The sequence below is a fragment of the Montipora foliosa genome, chromosome 1 (assembly GCF_036669935.1).
Source record: "Montipora foliosa isolate CH-2021 chromosome 1, ASM3666993v2, whole genome shotgun sequence".
Taxonomy (NCBI): domain Eukaryota; kingdom Metazoa; phylum Cnidaria; class Anthozoa; order Scleractinia; family Acroporidae; genus Montipora; species Montipora foliosa.
Window position 1 is genome coordinate 1,843,384 of NC_090869.1, and position 17,336 is coordinate 1,860,719.

Here is a 17,336-nt window from a genome sequence, read left to right on the forward strand (position 1 = left end):
CAAACTTTATCTCAAAGTGCTCGTTTCCAACTTCTTTTACTCGCCAAATAACTGTATTTTTTTGTAAGCTTCCATATTTACGACTACCAGCACGCCTCCCTTCAACGCCTCAAGAGGATTACAAACCCTGTATACTTGGGCTGCCAATTCACTAGGACTCCTGTATCGACCAGCATACACCTTAAACGAGCATTGAAGCACACATTGTAACCATCTGACTAAATTTCAATTTGATCGTAGGCAGTACCTCCCTGAAATCCACTTTTAGGTGAGTGGACCTTCCTGGGTAAATGTCACGGTTATTATTGTTGTTGTTATTATTATTATTATTATTGTTGTTGTTGTTATTATTATTATTATTATTATTATTATTATTATTATTATTATTATTATTATTATTATTATTATAAGTAACAAACAAATGAGTGTTACGTCTTCACTGCTGAGAAGTGAAAAGTGGTTTCTTCCTTAAAACAATGCTGTTGTATTGTTAGAGTGTAGATGAAAGCAACAATGTACGATTTCATATTTTATTTACATATTGGGACAACCTCTTAGGGAAATACACGTGCAACAATCAACAATTGGGTGCCAGACTTTAGTCTCAGCTTCTTGCTTTAACCTGTGGGAATCTGTTTAACTCTTAATTGATACCAAAAGGCTTTCTGTCTCAGTGTAATCTCTTGCCACTGTAAAATCATTGATTGCTTCTATTATCCCTTGAGAGGTTAAGTTCTTTACGACACAAAACAAGGAGTCCTGCGCAGATAAGTGGTGGAGAAATGTAAAGAGTTTGTCGGGATCATCGATCTCTTGTGACCAATGGTATCATCAACTAATTGACGGAACAACAATCTCGTCTGTCCAGGACCTCTGCGAAAACATCAATTATTTCTTTGTTGGTCTTACATTCCCATTTACCTCTCTTACACCACATAACGTCAACAGCATCCCTGTGCACGAGATCCCGAACTGCCTCCTAGTTACACCTAGGGAAGCGTACATGGCACTTAGGGCCATTAAAATGCAAAAAAGCACCGGGCCCTGACGCAATTCCAAATATAATTTGGAAGTTGTATACCTTCGAGTTGGCACCGGTAGTGGCGAATTTGTACAATGCGTCGTTGCGTGAGGGATTTCTACCATCTATCCTCAAGCATGCATGAGTATGTCCCATTCCTAAGGTGCATCCCCCCACTTCGGTTGAAAATGATATACGACCCATTGCCTTAACATGCCAGCTAGCTGAGGTTATGGAGGGTTTTACACTCAGTCGATTTTACGAGCCCGTCATGCGTGTGTTAGATCCCCTCCAGTGGGCGGTGAGTGGAAAGTCAACCACGGACGCGTTTTATTTATTACACACACTGCTTGATAGCTTGGACCGAGGAAGCTGTGAAGGCTACTTATTTTTTGGTGACTTCCGAAAAGGATTCGATCTGATTGATCACAGCACCCTCTTTGGAAAGCTACATCGCTTCGACCTCCACCCCTGCATTGTTCGCTGGTTAGCTGCTTTCCTCGAGGGACGCTCCCAGTATGTGAAGATCTCCAATGTGTCTTCTTCCATCCTCCCTTGTAATGGAGGTATTCCCCAGGGAACCAATCCTCTTTGCCATCATCGTGGACGAGTTGGTGAATTCAATGGCCTCTATGCGTAAAGTTCGTGGACGACCTAACCATCTTAGAGATCGTACCAAGGAACTCACCTCCTATAATGAACGTCTTAGTTAACGACGTTTACAGTTGTGTTAGTGAACACAAAATGATGTTAAATCCAACCAAATGCAAATGTATTGTTGTTGACTTTCTTGACTATAATAGTTTCACGTGGAGCCCCATTTTCATCGGGAATACGGTCGTTGAGCGTGTGCGCACGTTTAAGCTCCTCGGTGTCCCTATCACAGATGATCTAAAATGGGACTCCCACTATGACATTATAGTCAGGAAAGCTAACAATGCCCTACGTCAGCTGAAGAAGTGTGGTGTCAGCGATCAAGATATCATCGTAGTTTATCGCTCAGTTGTAAGATCAGTACTGGAATACGGCTGTGTGGTTTTTAATAGCATGTCCAAATACCTTTCAGAATCGTTAGAGAGAGTTCAGAAACAAGCAATGAACATTATGCTCCCAAGTTTAAGCTACGAGTCCGCGCTCATTAATGCAGGTCTCGCAATACTCGAGTCTTGCCGCATAGATTTATGTAAACGGTACTTGTCAAACTTGGACTTGGACCACCCGGTTAGGAAGCTAGCACATACTAGGACCCTGTCTGTCCAACATGATTATTGCACGAGGTCGGGCACCAGAATACGCCCTCTTAGAACAAGATCTAGTAGACTAAAGGATTTTGTGACTGTGAAATATTTGTAGGTTATTCCTAATCTCCCTGTAATTCAGAGCTTGCTCTGCGAGAGGGTTAAATAAACATTTATTATTATAAATTCTGGTTCACAATACACGCACCTCAATAAACGCTTTCCTGATAATATTCCATATTGCATTCTTGCGTGCATCCTATTGCCTTTTATTGCAGTCGATAAAGATTTCTTCGACAACGAAATCAATTGTATGGTCGGTTTTGCGGATACGAGTTCACGAATTAAAAGTATTCGTTGAAAGACAATAGTATAGTACAAAAAGACACTAACGTTAACTCGGCCTCTGTAACTAACCCTGAAAATTTGAGTCCAGTGCTTCATGGATATCCTCTTAAAAGGGGTGTACATTATACTAGAAGTTTCAAATCATTACAGAGAGTTATTTTGTCATCGGCAATCAAATCCATTTTAGATCTTTTTATTTTCAACTCGCTCTCTCAGTTAGCCATCGACGCAAAACTGAACCGGTGTATTATTTAACGCGACATGAAAATCACCAGGTGTATATTGTCCTGTTATAAACAGAGATGACAAGAAATCGAGATCTCAATATATCCAATGCATCAAAAATCAATTCTCGCGTTGCGTGTTGTCGCGGAATTGAACTAGCCAAGACCCCAAGTGCGTACACTTGTAACGGAAGAGAATAGAAAGCAGGGACGCTAGTTACTTTGTGATACGGCATAGGAGAAGACTGAATGAGTATCTTTTTCCGACGAGCCATTTTTTTACCACCGAGCACTATGGTCTACAATGTTACAGTGTGATTAGGTTTGTGCTGGCCTTATTAACTTGAATAGAGGGATTTAGCAATGACAAGGCGACGTGAAAGGAGGACGGGATATCGCGCGGAATAGTCTGGACCCGACTTCTGGTTAACTTGTTGACGTCCTCGGGTCAAGTTCACGTCAAGTTCACGACGGCATTTTCAGTGTTTTCCCGTCGCAAAGACAATGTCAAGAGAGGCAAGACAACGCCATGTTTTTTGTCTGTATAATTATTTTCGAACACTTAAAATCGTTTTTAGATATACATGTACTGCCAGTGTTTTGGAAGTGTTAGACTTGCGCCAAACAACTCTACCCGACGAAAAGTTGCCATTTGTTGGCGACGCTGCTTTCAGTTGCTTTTCTCCTCACATCAGTTTTATTTGTGTTGGTTTTCTCCCCGGCTTTTATAAACCTGGTCTCTTTTTCAGACTCAAGTCCTGCTAATTTCTAAGCTATTCTCAAAAAATAGAAAATATGTTTAATTAAGTTCCGGTTTAACGACGGTGTTTTTATTTGTTTTATACTTGTTTTTTTTTTTTGGTGAAAACAGTTGACACGATCGATGTACTGTGTTCAGCTTAAAATTGTGAACTGAATTCAGTTTTTTCGCTTTGGTTCTTAAGGAACTCTATGATGGAAGCTGAAAATAACGAAATTAAGAAAAAATAAGTAGTACGTGTTTGAAATGATTACATTTTTTCAAAGCCACAAGCTTTAATTTCGACTTCGTTCTGTTATCGTTATCAAGTGATCCTGCGAAGGATTTACCCATTATTCAAGAAAAAACGCTCTACGCTACCAGCCGCACATCAAATCCGTTTATAAATTGCTACAAGTAACTTTTCAACTTTGGAGGCTTTGGGTATCGGTTATTTAAAGTTATGTTAGTCACGAACCAAAATGAATATGTTAGGAAAAACCATGGGATAATTTCTCACAATTGTATGTTAGCCCTTTTCCTTAGGTTCGTTTACTGAAATATATATTCATTTATTGGAAATAAATCTAATCTTGCATAACTTAAGACCATTGATTTTCGTCTGCTTTAAGCCCAATCATGTAAATGAAGGGCAGTTGGCAAAACGAGGATCGGATTGGACCGGAACGGACCGGATCGGATCGACAAAACTCGGACCGGATCAATAACAGAGTTTCCGCCCAATGTAGACACATGAAATCCCTGGGCCATCAGTTAAGGTTACTTCCCACCTTTGCGGCAGTTCTTCAGAAAAATGTTCGTACGCGCGGTAGTTTTAATAAAATCCTAACAAACTATACATCAGAAGAAAGCTTAATAAATGTAGACATGTACAGTATTTTTTATGCAAGGGCCAGCTGAACAAAGTACAAGTGCCGGATCTTGGGAGATCTGCGGAGCAAGTAATATTGAGACTAAAAACAAAATAATTATGCAAGGCTGGTTGTACGGCTGTGAGGGGATATATAGCTTTTGTTTGAACAATATTTCGTCAGGCACGGTCGGACTTCCTCAGGGAGTTAAGTAATTTAACTCCCTGAAGAAGTCAGACCACGCCTGACGAAATATTGGTCAAACAAAAGCTATATATCCTTACAGCCGTACAACCCGCTTTGCATAATTATTTTTTCTTAGTCTTCATGAATGGTACAGTAGTTTACGATAAAAGATGTAGTTTAACCGAGTTCCTTTAGTGTCAGGAGCCGGTAAGTCGCGAAACCACCGAAGGTTCTTCTATTGAATTTATCGGGTATCGGATGCCGCAGCACGAACAAAATGACTTCACAGAGTGGGAACAGCTTGTATGAAACATAAAAAGAACAAATTCATTCTAAAAAGTTTTTGGAATAAGTATTGTCCAAATAATTTTTATACTCAAATTTACTTACTGAATAATGTACACTTTGATAAGTTGTCTCAGAATTGAACCTACTGTTCTCTAGAGTTCCCACGATGGTAGTGTGCTAGTTTCTGTTTTCATGGGCATTCAAATTGCCGTTTGTTTCTTTGCAATCTTGTCCTGTTACCAATAATGCCCCTTAGAGCGTGAACTCATCTATAAGGGATAAAACAAATCCTTTTTGTTACAATTAGGCCCAGGTTTGTCAACATTTTCTCCATTAGATCAACAATAATTATAAATCAAGTGCACATGAAAAGCTACCATGAAAGGTAATCACATTTTGTTGTGGAATTGTTGTTTGGGAACATAACATGAGGAACACCATACTGCAAGGAAAAACGATCCGAGAGGGTCCCATTGACCGAGGTGCGTTGACTTCTGTTCCTTAAGTATACCGAAAACCATTCCAAGACTTTACACGAGACGCCAAACCTTGACTAAAGACTAGTGATCAAAATACCGTGATCAACGGTATCGAAGGCCGCCCTTAAATCTTAGAAGACCAGGAAAGTTAAATGACCCTTGTTCATATTCATAAGAATATCATTCTTCACCTTTAAACGAGCAGTCTCAGTACTATGGTGTTGCAATTTAGACACATAAGAAAGATTGCTAACTGGGCGATAGTTTTTATACAGAAGATGGAGGCCATGTTTCTTGAGCAGAGGATTTACTATGGCTTCCCTCCATGAATCAGGAAAAGAGGCAGTCTCTAGAGACTGATTGATCATCTGTTTAATTACAGGCAAAAGCACATCAATACACTCTGCTACTAATGGAGTTGGCATTGGGTCCAAAACACAGTACCTCTTTGCACACTTCTTCACCAGCTCTATGACGTCATCATCATTTAAAAGCTTAAACTCGCTGAATGATTCTCTCACAGGACGATCAAAGTCATAATTTGAGGCTACAGACGAACTTCGTGCACCAGCATCAAGATTCAACCGAATATCAGAAACCATCTTGACAAAGAAATTCCCCATAGCGTTAGCCAGTAGATATTCATCATCGTGTGGTGGGAACTGAACTCCAGAATCTTGCTTCCGCAGCCCCTGATCACCACTGTTTTCCTCTATAAAATCTTTATAGAACGCCGTGCGGGCGTTGTTCAATAAATAGGTAACACCGTTCCTGCATTTCTTATAGCATTCGAAGTCTGATCGTCCTTCTCCAGCGCTTCTCAGCCCGGCGCCTAGCTCTCTTGGCTTCTCTTATGTGCTCATTAAATCATGGTAGGCGTCGCCTTGCAGTTACAGCCCTGGTTTTGAGAGGAGCATGACGGTTCAGAATATCCGTAAGAGTAGAGTTCTAACAGCCAATCATCACATCAAGGGAGGTAGGGGGATTAGTACACAATTCAGAGTCTCTAAGATCTATTCTTAGTTGATCAATGTTAACAGCTTTAAGATTTCTGTAGCTATGTTCCTTGACAGAAGTAGCCGGCTTAGACATTTGAAGACTGCAGGTAACAGCAAAGTGGTCTGAGAATAAGCGGTCAACCTTTGGCGTAGAGATCACAGATTGCGATTGGGGCGTTACAATCAGATCCAGTGTGTGTCCATGAATGTGAGTAGCCCCCTTCACATGTTGCTGAAGACCCAAAGATTCAAATAAATCCTGCAGCTTACTGGCATCCCTGTCACCCGCCACGTCCGCATGGATATTGAAATCTCCCACGATGACCAACTTTTTAGGGGCCAATATAATGGACTCCATGTAGTCAGAAAACTCAGCAAAGAAAGCATTTGTTGACACAGTGTGCTCAGCACCGTATGGCACGTGGTAAATAATTACCATAGGGAGTCTATATGAGCCAGATGAAACTCAGAAAACTCAAATGAAGACTTCTCACCAACAGATAGCTTAGACACACACAGGGTGTCCCTAAATAGCAAACTCTTGCCGCCACCAGTACTCCGACTCACACGTGGGTGATCAAGAATCTTGTAGCCTTAAGGAGTCGCCAGTGCACGGGCATCCACATCGTCAGCAGTGAACCAGGTTTCAGTCAGCCCAACTAGATCCAACTGCGAATATCTGCGAATTCAGCGGTCCGGGACTTATATCCAAGCGATCGCGCATTAACTCAGCAAAGCCTCAATGATTTAGAATTGACAGTGGTGAGGAGAGCATCTAAGGGAATGTTAATCAAAATCGAATAGTGATGTTTTGTGTACGCCAGAAGCCTTGAACAATTGACCATTTTCACATTCCCCATAATACACTTTGTTTGCCCCCCAAATTTTGCATAAACTATTGTTTTCAAATGCTCTTGGGACGCTGCATATTCCCAAGAGCATTTGAAAACAATGGTTTATGCAAAATTTGGGGGGGCAAACAAAGTGTATTATGGGGAATGTGAAAATGGTCAATAGCCATTGTTAGCACACAGCCTGTTGGTCGTGTGAACAGTAATCCGAAAAGAATTCATGGAACGAACACCGAAGATATTGTTCCTTTGCAAACTCCTTGACGGTGTGTCTATAGGTCCGGGATTAAGTTTGAACACAATATAACCCGCCAGCTCACAATGGAAAGAGGCGGTCGTGTTTGCATAGTATATGCACGGACGACTGCAACGCTTGATTCTGCGTAGTGACAAATATCGAGTTGTGTTGCATTTGATAACAAAGATAGCATTCCAGTTAAGAACAATGAATAGCATTCCAGCTCTAGTCGACAATAGATGCCAATCAGCAAACACAACTTGCTCGACAGGATCCGAGTAGAATAAATTACCGACAGAAAAACTTCGTTCCAATTGCCAAACATTAGTCGATAAAACATGGTAGTTTTGGGTCCTTTCCACCTTATTTATCGTCAATACGGTGCCAAATTAAAAAGATACTTAGCCACAGTGAAGGAAATTTTAGACCTTCACCAACAAGCAATAAAAGCAGAAAAGCACTTAAAACACAGGAGACCAAAAGTCCGTGACGATCCATGACAGCATCGGGGAGGATGTTTATTTCACCCTGGATGAACATAGTACACCATAGTAAACCTTTAACTCATTCAGATTGTAATGATCCTTATGTTCTAGTCCGTTCGTTCTACTAGGAAGTAACCATATCTTCAACTTGGAGTACATTGAATAAATTTATAGAATGGTTCAGAAATTGAAAGTTCTAATTAAACTATCAGAAGTAAGAAACTCAGTTTCCAAGAAGAGAGTTTAATTAGAATACTTAATAGATGTTAATTCGGGGACTTACCATAAGAAGGTTGACCAGAATCGTCAAATTCTGGAAGAGGAGAGAGTCCCAAATCTTTATCCACTGCCGAATGTTCTGTTCTGGATTGGAACAGGAGCTGATGGATGACGAATTGGCTCTGATTTGTTTTCCAAAAAAAAAACCACGCAAAGCGATTTGTTAAAACCGACGGGGGGGGGGGGGGGGGGGGGACGGGGGAGGAAAATTTGCAGTCTTACTGTAATCCACGTGTTCAGAATTTTGCATTGCATTTGCAAGCAACGGAGAATATGGTCTGCTGAAAATAGGCTGGCAGCTTTCAGGTCTGTTTGACGAGTATAATTAGATCTTGACAGAGAACTGCCGGCAACCCAGCCACAGGAAATATGCGCCAATTAGCCTCGGCAGTTATTTAAGGTGGCCAATTCATCTTGGGAAAGAAAAAACCCTTTGACCTCGAGAGGAATTCACCATGCTAAGAACACGGGTTTCGATACCAAGTGGTACTTCGCCAACCAGGGTGAAAAGATTTGAATCTTTAGAAAAGGAGACCTCTTATAAAAATTCCAGCGGAAAAGAATATGAAGTGGTGCAAAATATAGTGGTCTCTAAGTCAGATGACAAGTTGAAGGTATTGTGATCTGCTTTCCAAGCACATAATAACTGTAGTAGCGTTTAAGTTTTTGCGCTAAAATTAACGACTGAAATGAAAGTTATGGTTACTTCCCAAAAGGAGCTGTCCAAAAGGTATGTGCAATGAAAGATCAAACAACGCAACATGCAATGGCCATCGGTGTTCCGTTGTCACCAAAGATAAAATCTTAGCAGAGAAAGGCAGGGGAAATTTTCTCTTAATGCATTTGCATGACAAAAACGACTGCGATACGTGAAGAAAGGATTTCCATATGTTTTTAACAGTGGCTAATTGAATCACGCTATTTCGTGGGAATCATATTTACGCGCAGCTCATATTCCAAAAAGATAATTCCAAGCATTCGTGTGCCGAATGCTAGCGCTTTCAAGCGAATTGCACTTGAAAAAAACGTTTGGTCCGCTTGTTTTCAACGTTAAAATGTTCTCATTTGGAACTGGTTCTGGTTCGAAAGTGTCTTTTTCGACGTCACTTCGAACGACTTTTCACAGAAGTTTAAGTCTTGCCATTCAGCAACTAAATTCGGAGAACGCTACAGTAAACTCGCTAGAAATGACTGAAGTGAGAACCGTAAACCGTGGGAGTCAATGGGAAGTAAGTCCTTCGGCGTCGACGTCGGAGTAGCTTAATTTAGCTCTTTAATAGTGGGAGAAAACGTGGCAGAGGAGAACTCGGCAGAAAAAGGATTCAGCCATTCAGCGTTCGAAAATTTAAGAAATTCCCAAGGAATTTTTGTAGGATGAAAGAAAAGCAGAAATTCTTCTGTTTCCAATTTTCTGTTGCTCAAACCAGCATGGAACTTTTAGTCCCTACATCTAGATGAAGGGAACATGCATATGCCCCTTTCTTTCGCATGTTGTCTGAAAAAGGGAACATGGAAATTTCAATATTCTTTTACACTTTATGGATGAAAGGCAGATGGAAATATATGTGTTCCGTTTATACGTTATACTCGAAAGGAACGCGGAAATTTCCATGTTCTTTTACATTCTTATGTGGGAAAGGAACATGGAAATTTCCAAGTTCCTTTGTGTTGTGCCTTGGAAATTTACCATTCCTTTCCCCCAGAGTGGAACAAATAGCAACAAATTACATCTAGTTTGCCTGTTTAAGTAAAACTTTGGAAAATAATTGTATTTTATACCTGATGTTTTTTTTGTAACTCGGTAAGAAACTGGCACGGCAATCAATGAAATTACCAAATGTGCCAGTTATAGAATGTCCCCAGTGGTTTTAGAACGTGTTAAAAGCACTTGTTCGCTCACAAAAGAGTACAGATGTGAAGTATTTAATTCCAGTTGACAATAAAAATTCGATTTTCATTCCTGAACAAAGAAAGAACCGATTAAACCACCTTTTAAAAATACGTATCCACTTTGAATAATGCATCCAAAAAAAAAGCAAACGGTTTAGTGCCCAAGGAAAGAATTTGTGGAGTAACTTCTTCCACTAAGTATGAGCTATTACTGGTATTTTGTTTTGTCGTTGTCGTTCTCTTTCGCTCTCCTTTCCTTTCTGCTCTAGACGTAGGTCCTCCAAGCATCATGTAACCCGGCTTATCAGAGCTTCTTAAGATGCCAAAAATTGCAATACTGAGAAAAAAGCAGCTCTAAGCAAATTAAAAATAAACACTCAGCCTTAAGTTTATACCTGCGTAGCCACCAGTGTGGACCAGAGATATCATGATATGTCACACTGAATTGAAACCAGCGAAAAATGAAGAAAGAAAACATCTTCCAAACCGTTTTCCACCTGAACACGAAAAGCATTGACTGTGTAAGAACTAGAGTTGATGTAGTATCGCCGTGTAAAAAAAAAAAAATGTAAAATGTAAATGCTTTGTTTATAGTGGAAGTGCACTTAGCTATCAAGCTAGTTTACAGGCACCCCACTTTTAACAATGTGAAAGAAACAATTCAAAGTTAACAGAAACGTTATTAAGAACCCCAACTGGCAGGAGGCAACCAGTTGGCTATTTACAAAGCGTAGTAGAGTTGAATCCGGGACAACCGGAAACAAATCCTAACCAGAGGTTAGAACGGGATTTGAACCCGGAGCAGCCGCATGCAAACCCAAAGTCCTAACCACTCGACCACGCTGCCTCCTCGCGCGTGTAGCCGCGTCGAGACACAGAACGCGCGCGAAAAACGAAGCCTCGCTTACGTTTAGGTGAGTTAACCAGGGTTGAGCCCACAATCCAATCGAAAACCAGTACCTGGTTAAATAAAAAAGCTGACCTTGGTGAGCTCTAAGCTTGAGCCCTTGATATGGTCACGTGATATTGGTCAGAGGATACCTTGTTTTGACAGGTGTCAATTTATCAAAACATGGATTTCCAATATCAAAGATGTATGCTGTAAACTACAATTGTTACAGAGTGTATTACTAGCTTTGTACGTGAACTGTTTACATAAGATAGGGCACTGTTTACTTTACTTTGCTTTACTCCAAACTGCTGTTCTTTCACCTTGTGGAATTCATAGATGAGTGCGATTAAGAAGTGAGGGATCTTCTAATTCCTCTAATGAGGACAATAAGGAGTTATATCAAAACCAGTCGCGGTCAGCCTTGCCCTAGCTGCTTTGCCCAGTTCGTTTTACGTTGATCAAGTTTCTATTGCAACATCTATATACAGATATGAGATTACCGTAGATATATTAGTGTAGATTACATACAACAAGGAAATTTCACAGTTAACAACGGTTAATCTTGTGTGTTCTATAACTGACATAGATTTACGGCAAAGTAATGAGAAATTTTCGTCGGTTAACGTGATTGGAACAGATTTGAAATATTTTGCATGACCAGTCTGTTTTCAGCCAGGTGTGTAAACCGATGAAAGACGTCACTTTTTGTATGAAATGTAGAAATCTCATTGATTTTGTTCATAGTTTATACTCATTAGTAATGCCTTGTTAAAACTTCAGGGGAAATAAATATCTTGTCTTGTAGTTATACATAAAATTCGAGACAATTCGTACCCGAACACGTACGGTTTACAAGTGACGTTTCTTGCAACCGGAACTAATTTGCTCTACTACTAATTTGCTCCTGCTATACCACAGTCTTGTTTGCTGTCCCAAAAAGCTTAGGGAAGTGTTCCCTTACGTATTTTTCAAAGAAAGGTCCATCTAGTTTATTGTATGGATAACATCTGATCACACCTTTGTTGTGGCTTACACTAACGAACAACTCGACAACTTCCCTTATAAGGCACTAGACACCTTCTTTCTTGATCCTAAAGATTGTTGCTAATGACATTCCTTCTTCCCAACCAACATCCTTAGCTTTGTCGTTATTATCTTGCAACCGTAATAAAATATACGCTCTTAAAGCGTTGTCAGCGTGCCTTTTACATAGTATTTCCAGTTGTTTTGGTAATAAGCCTCAATGATGACGTAACATTGTTTTTTTCCTTTATTGGGGTTAATTAACTCTAATTGTGAATAGAATACCACGACGACATGCCTATGACTGGTGTGTTTTTCTTTTTTCTACTTACAGAACTCATACATAAACGCGTTTCCTGATTTTGGGCAAAATGATCCCCGGACAATCTTGGACAAAAAGGGTTGAGAATATTAAAAACAGGGGTTCCTTTACGCACAGCATCCTCAATATCGCACCCTAGCAGCCATCCCCCATCCCCCCTGATCAATGTTGATAATCCCAGAATCGACATGCTTTGTTTCGTGTGGCAACATTGAGCAGGGGGGATGGGGGCAAAAAGAGAGCTTGTTTTTCATACTTACGATCGAAGTTAGTCCAAAAGCAGAATTTTCTCAACAATTTTGTCCAAGATTGTAGCATGATACTGGTCTCATTGGCATACATGGAGGGGTGGACGTACGTACGGACGGTCGATGACGTCATGGCTATAAAACCAAGACTTCTCACATCGATGGGTTACCATAATTTCTTAACAAGGGTGCTCCGCGCGCGCGCGCGCATTTGGAGCACGCAGAGCTCCGCTAAAAGTGTCCCACAGACATGGCCTTACTTCCTACTCGCTGATCAAGGTTTCTGGCCGTTCATTAACAACCACCAAGTCCCCTTGGTCCTTGTCCGGCATCTCTGTTGCAATTAATAGTAGAGGCCTAGGCTTGAAATTAAGATAGCGATTCGTGATTGGCTAGCACTGCGAACTTCATTCTATTCAGGACAAAACTTTGTTGAAAGAGCTGAAAAACACTGCAACATTGTTGCGTCGAGCAGAATTGTTGGTTGTAATGCTTGATCAAGAAAGCAAACTCTATCCAACATTTGATCGAACAAAAAATGTTGGACGAACATCTTCCAACAGGGGCGGCCGAACGGTCGAACTATGTTGGATCGAGCAAAGTTGGAGCCTTCAATCCAACTTTGTTCGATAGTTTGGCCAGGGATTTATACTCTGCAAAGAACAAAGTTAAGTGAACAAATTTGAGGTAGTTTATGTGCAGCACGTGAGCATCCAACCATGAATTTTTATTTTTCTCTCTAAATCTCAACACTGTTGATACCAATTTTGTTCCAAGAAAGTTTTGCACGCACTTCCCATTCCAAACAGCGTAGAATAATAACGAGTAGTTACATTTTTGGATAACGTTGTCGTTGTCATCGCAATGATTGCTTACGTCCTAATGTCTCCTCAAGCGTGCTACATTATGAATCATCTCTTACCTTCTTGTTCCCTGATGAACTCGAAAAAAGCTTTCTCGTATTCGTCTTCTTCGATGGTAACGGTCACTTCAACGTTTTCTTCACCACCAGCACGTTTAATCATTTCCTCTGTCAGAACAAATTTTTTAACGCGTACCTTCAGGGTTCCATCCTGGTACATATTCCATAAAGTACAAAGAGTTGCTAAATTGTCTGCTTTTATGGTGAAACAAACACATCCCTGACTTATTTCAATGAGTTGTGTACCAGCAGGAAGGACGCAATCAGTAAAGCTCGCCATTAATTGTTCACACGTGTCTGAGCGGTTCAATAATTCGTGCAAAGTCAGAAGTGTTATGCCTGCTGCACCCACTGTGCAAATTGTTTTCATGGTCAAAACTAAAACAAAAAATGGAAAATGGCGAAAAAAGGTTAAGTTTATCACAAATGTTAGATAGGCAAGACTTTGGAAGAGACAATCCGGTTGTTTTGCAAATGAATGTCGATTGCAAACTGGTGTGATTGCAACTGTTGCCAACACAGATGCTCGGAGACAGGAGGTAAGGCCGCTCATTCTTACTGTCTTGACACACCGCCATGAGGACCAAGCCTTAGCTATAATTGTAATATATATACCAATACCGAATTTATTCGTTCACTTCATTAAAATGAAAGGATACCATAGGGATTTCCCTGAGAGTCGGTTTTGATGAGGGAGGAAAACCACAGTACCCGGAGAAAAACCCTCGGTGTCAGATTAAGGTCGACTGAAACTCAGCCCACATACAACCTCAAGTTGAACCAGGTCCCAGAGGTGTTAGGCGCGGTTTGTAAACGCTAAGCCACCTTAACTCCCCATGTTGGAAAAATAAAGGACCGGGTGCTGTTATGTACTATTTTGAACAATGACAGGATGTTTAAAAAACTTTAAGCTGTCTTGGACTGAGAACCGAAAGCTTAATTATGTGATTTATGATTGTCAATAGGAAGTGAGGAGCTGGATGAAGTCCATGTCAAGTGACCCACGTCCAATTAAATATCACTACATATTTTAACGTGCCAAGACCTACTTGTAGCTCTTGGGACTTCAAACCTAATGCTTGCCATTGAAATTCCCTTTTGGCCAAAGTCATTAACGAAAGGTTCACCTATATCCCTGACGCTATTAACACAAATGACGAAAGTTAATATATGAAAGCCATATACATTTGAAGTGCGGAGAGAATCAAGTTAAGATGACCATCGCACTAGATTTTACGAGACGTTTCAAGCGTTAGCTCTTGGTCAGATCGAATTGGCTTTCAAACCGTCTGCCTAAGTCATCCAATCTTTTAAGGTGGCAATTCGGCCTTTCACAACTTGTTTCTTAAAACCAAATGTTCTTGCTTCACTCTCCCTCCAATGAAGCACCACAGTTTCTTTAGAAACGAAGAAGAAAGCACTGTTTAAGAACAGTTAAACTGATGGTTGGCAGCAATTTTCTCCAGCTCAGGAAATGAAACACATTTCGTTTCAAAATAACATACCTCCAATTACCCTTCCACCAAGAGATCTTGCATGAGCCAACATGACAGCCCTTTCACCTTTAAAATAATGTAAGAGATGATCAAATAGAGTTTGCTACAGTACCATCACTGAAGCTCCAGAGCAGACTTGGATGATGACTCAGTGGGTGCTGGCGGCCATTTTCACCATCACTGTCCTTACTGATAGCACTCTCACTGCAACTGATACTGGCACCAATACTGGCATGGCCACTATCACCGGTATTGGCCCTGCTACTGGCAGTGTCGCTTACACTGGTCACTGACATGCCAATTTGTGTGGCACTGACACTGACCAGTCATTGACTGCCACTATCATTGATGTGGTTATTGGCACAAAGTCAATATCACTGCCCATGGCTCTGGTACTAACAATCTTTCACTAAGCCACAACTATCAGTGTCACTGCCGTTGTCACTAGTACTGTCACATCACCATTAGTAATTTTTGTCAGTATTATCATAAAACTGGTTTTTAAATGAAACTTCGTATATAACAGTAAGATACCACTTTTTACTACTGTCTATATGGTCTCGGTTACCCGAAACAGCCCTCCTTCTCGAGTCAGCTTTACCAAGCGTCTATATGAGAATAGCGTGACCGAGACAAAGTTGACCCTACTTAATTATGCATATGTTTTAAGATGCATCTTCAAAAAATATGTATCATCATTTGCCCTTCTCGTTGAGTTTTCATATTTAGAAAATGGACTGACAATCTTACCGGAGCAGTAATAATAAGTTAAAATAAAACGCTGTTTTTGAATCGAGAGTTTCCGTTGACTGCGATAAAATGTGTGTTGGGAAAAACCTTTTCATTCGAAAGCAAACGCTACCAACATGTATAAGCCCCAAAGTTGTTGCTTCTTTGATTTTTATTTTATGCGTGCGCATTTATGATTTTGCTGCCTCGTCTCGGGTAGTCGAGCCAAACCGTTTACATCCGAAAACGTTATCCCGCCCGCCAGGGTTACCCTACCTGTCGAGGCGAAACAACTCGCCTCCCCGAGTTGTCTCCCCTAGCGACACCATATAAACAGGCCCAATTGATTGTTGCACTGTGTCTCTCGAGATCAAATACTGTATCTCCAAAATGTTTTAACCTAGTAGTGTCAGTAATGGTGGTTTAGTATGATTCCGTTGATAACATACGTAACATGCTTTCGGTAACGGAAGGCATATGAAGTAAATACGTTTAAAAATAATAACTCGACTGAAACCGTTTTATTACAAATCAAGCAAATGAGAAAAAGGACGAAAATATTTATTCCGTCTGAGAAATATACCTCCTTTGCACGCAGATTCGTCTTCGTCATTTCGCCATCGCTCGAAGTCCTCCACCTTTCTAAGCAAGTCTTCTTTCTGCACTGAATTCAAGATCTGTTTCAAGATATCGACTCGGCTGAATTCCAAATTATTCTGAGTTTCCAATTCTCTGAACAAGGACCGGGTATCGTTAACATTTCCCTCTCTTTCCTCGAGTATTTTACCTTTACAAGTTAAGATAAGTCGTTCCATTTCAATGCTCTCGTCGAGAGCATCGCTGATCTGTTGAAGCAAATCGTTGTATTTCTTTCTCTTAACCTCAAACTGTAGAACTTCTTTAAACAAATGCCATTTTTTAGCGACTTTCAAGCGTTCTTTCATCTTTTCCAATCTATCGATTCCTAAAGTGTCGTTGGCTTCCATTTCTTTGAATAGCGTACGTACATTGGGAATATTCTGTTCGTTTCCATCTTGAATCTTGTCCTCGCACAAGAACAGTAATTTAGTTATGTCAAATTCTTCAACAAGGCTGCAACCTACCGTTTGAAGTAAATTCCTATATTCTGTAAATGACATTTCGTAAGAGAAAAGTTAATACTCTTCTTGCTGATAAACATTGGACCATGGCGGAGGCAAAGCATCTAGACCACTGATCTCGAAAAAGACTGGATCGAGCAACCTAACAATAGGAAAAGAAAACAAATAGCGGTTACAAACATTTTCATTTTATACTTGACGTTTCGTATGTTGCAACATACATCATCAGAAGTGACGGTTAAACTGTTACACAAAATGTTAAAAACTAGAGCGAGGCACTGCTGACTTCTTAAAAAGCATGATAACAAAATCGTAACTAGAATAAAAACTTGTTGTCACTGACTAAAAAACTTATGTAAAAAGGACGTTTCGGTCAAAATACTATGATCTTCTTCAGCATAAGATGGCTTACGAATACAAATGAGTGCTTTAAAAGAGCCGTAGAAACGTCACTTGGGATTGCAAAGG

General features: G+C 40.4%; 1 protein-coding gene across 3 annotated transcripts in view; it reads right to left on the reverse strand.

The window, feature by feature from the left end:
• Nucleotides 1-16,995, reverse strand: part of LOC137981909 (CAP-Gly domain-containing linker protein 1-like) — an 82,473-nt gene extending 65,478 nt beyond the window's left edge. For 2 of the 3 annotated variants that reach the window (XM_068829906.1, XM_068829234.1), the window contains exons 1-3: nucleotides 16,352-16,968; nucleotides 15,049-15,105; nucleotides 13,544-13,921 (exon numbers count right to left, since the gene is read on the reverse strand). In XM_068829906.1, coding sequence (XP_068686007.1) covers nucleotides 13,544-13,921; nucleotides 15,049-15,105; nucleotides 16,352-16,907 — 991 coding nt within the window. In that variant the 5' untranslated portion in view covers nucleotides 16,908-16,968. Of the gene's footprint in view, nucleotides 1-13,543; nucleotides 13,922-15,048; nucleotides 15,106-16,351 lie in introns of all 3 variants that reach the window. The other variant, XM_068830558.1, reaches the window with a different exon arrangement.
• Between the last annotated feature and the right edge of the window lie 341 nt (nucleotides 16,996-17,336).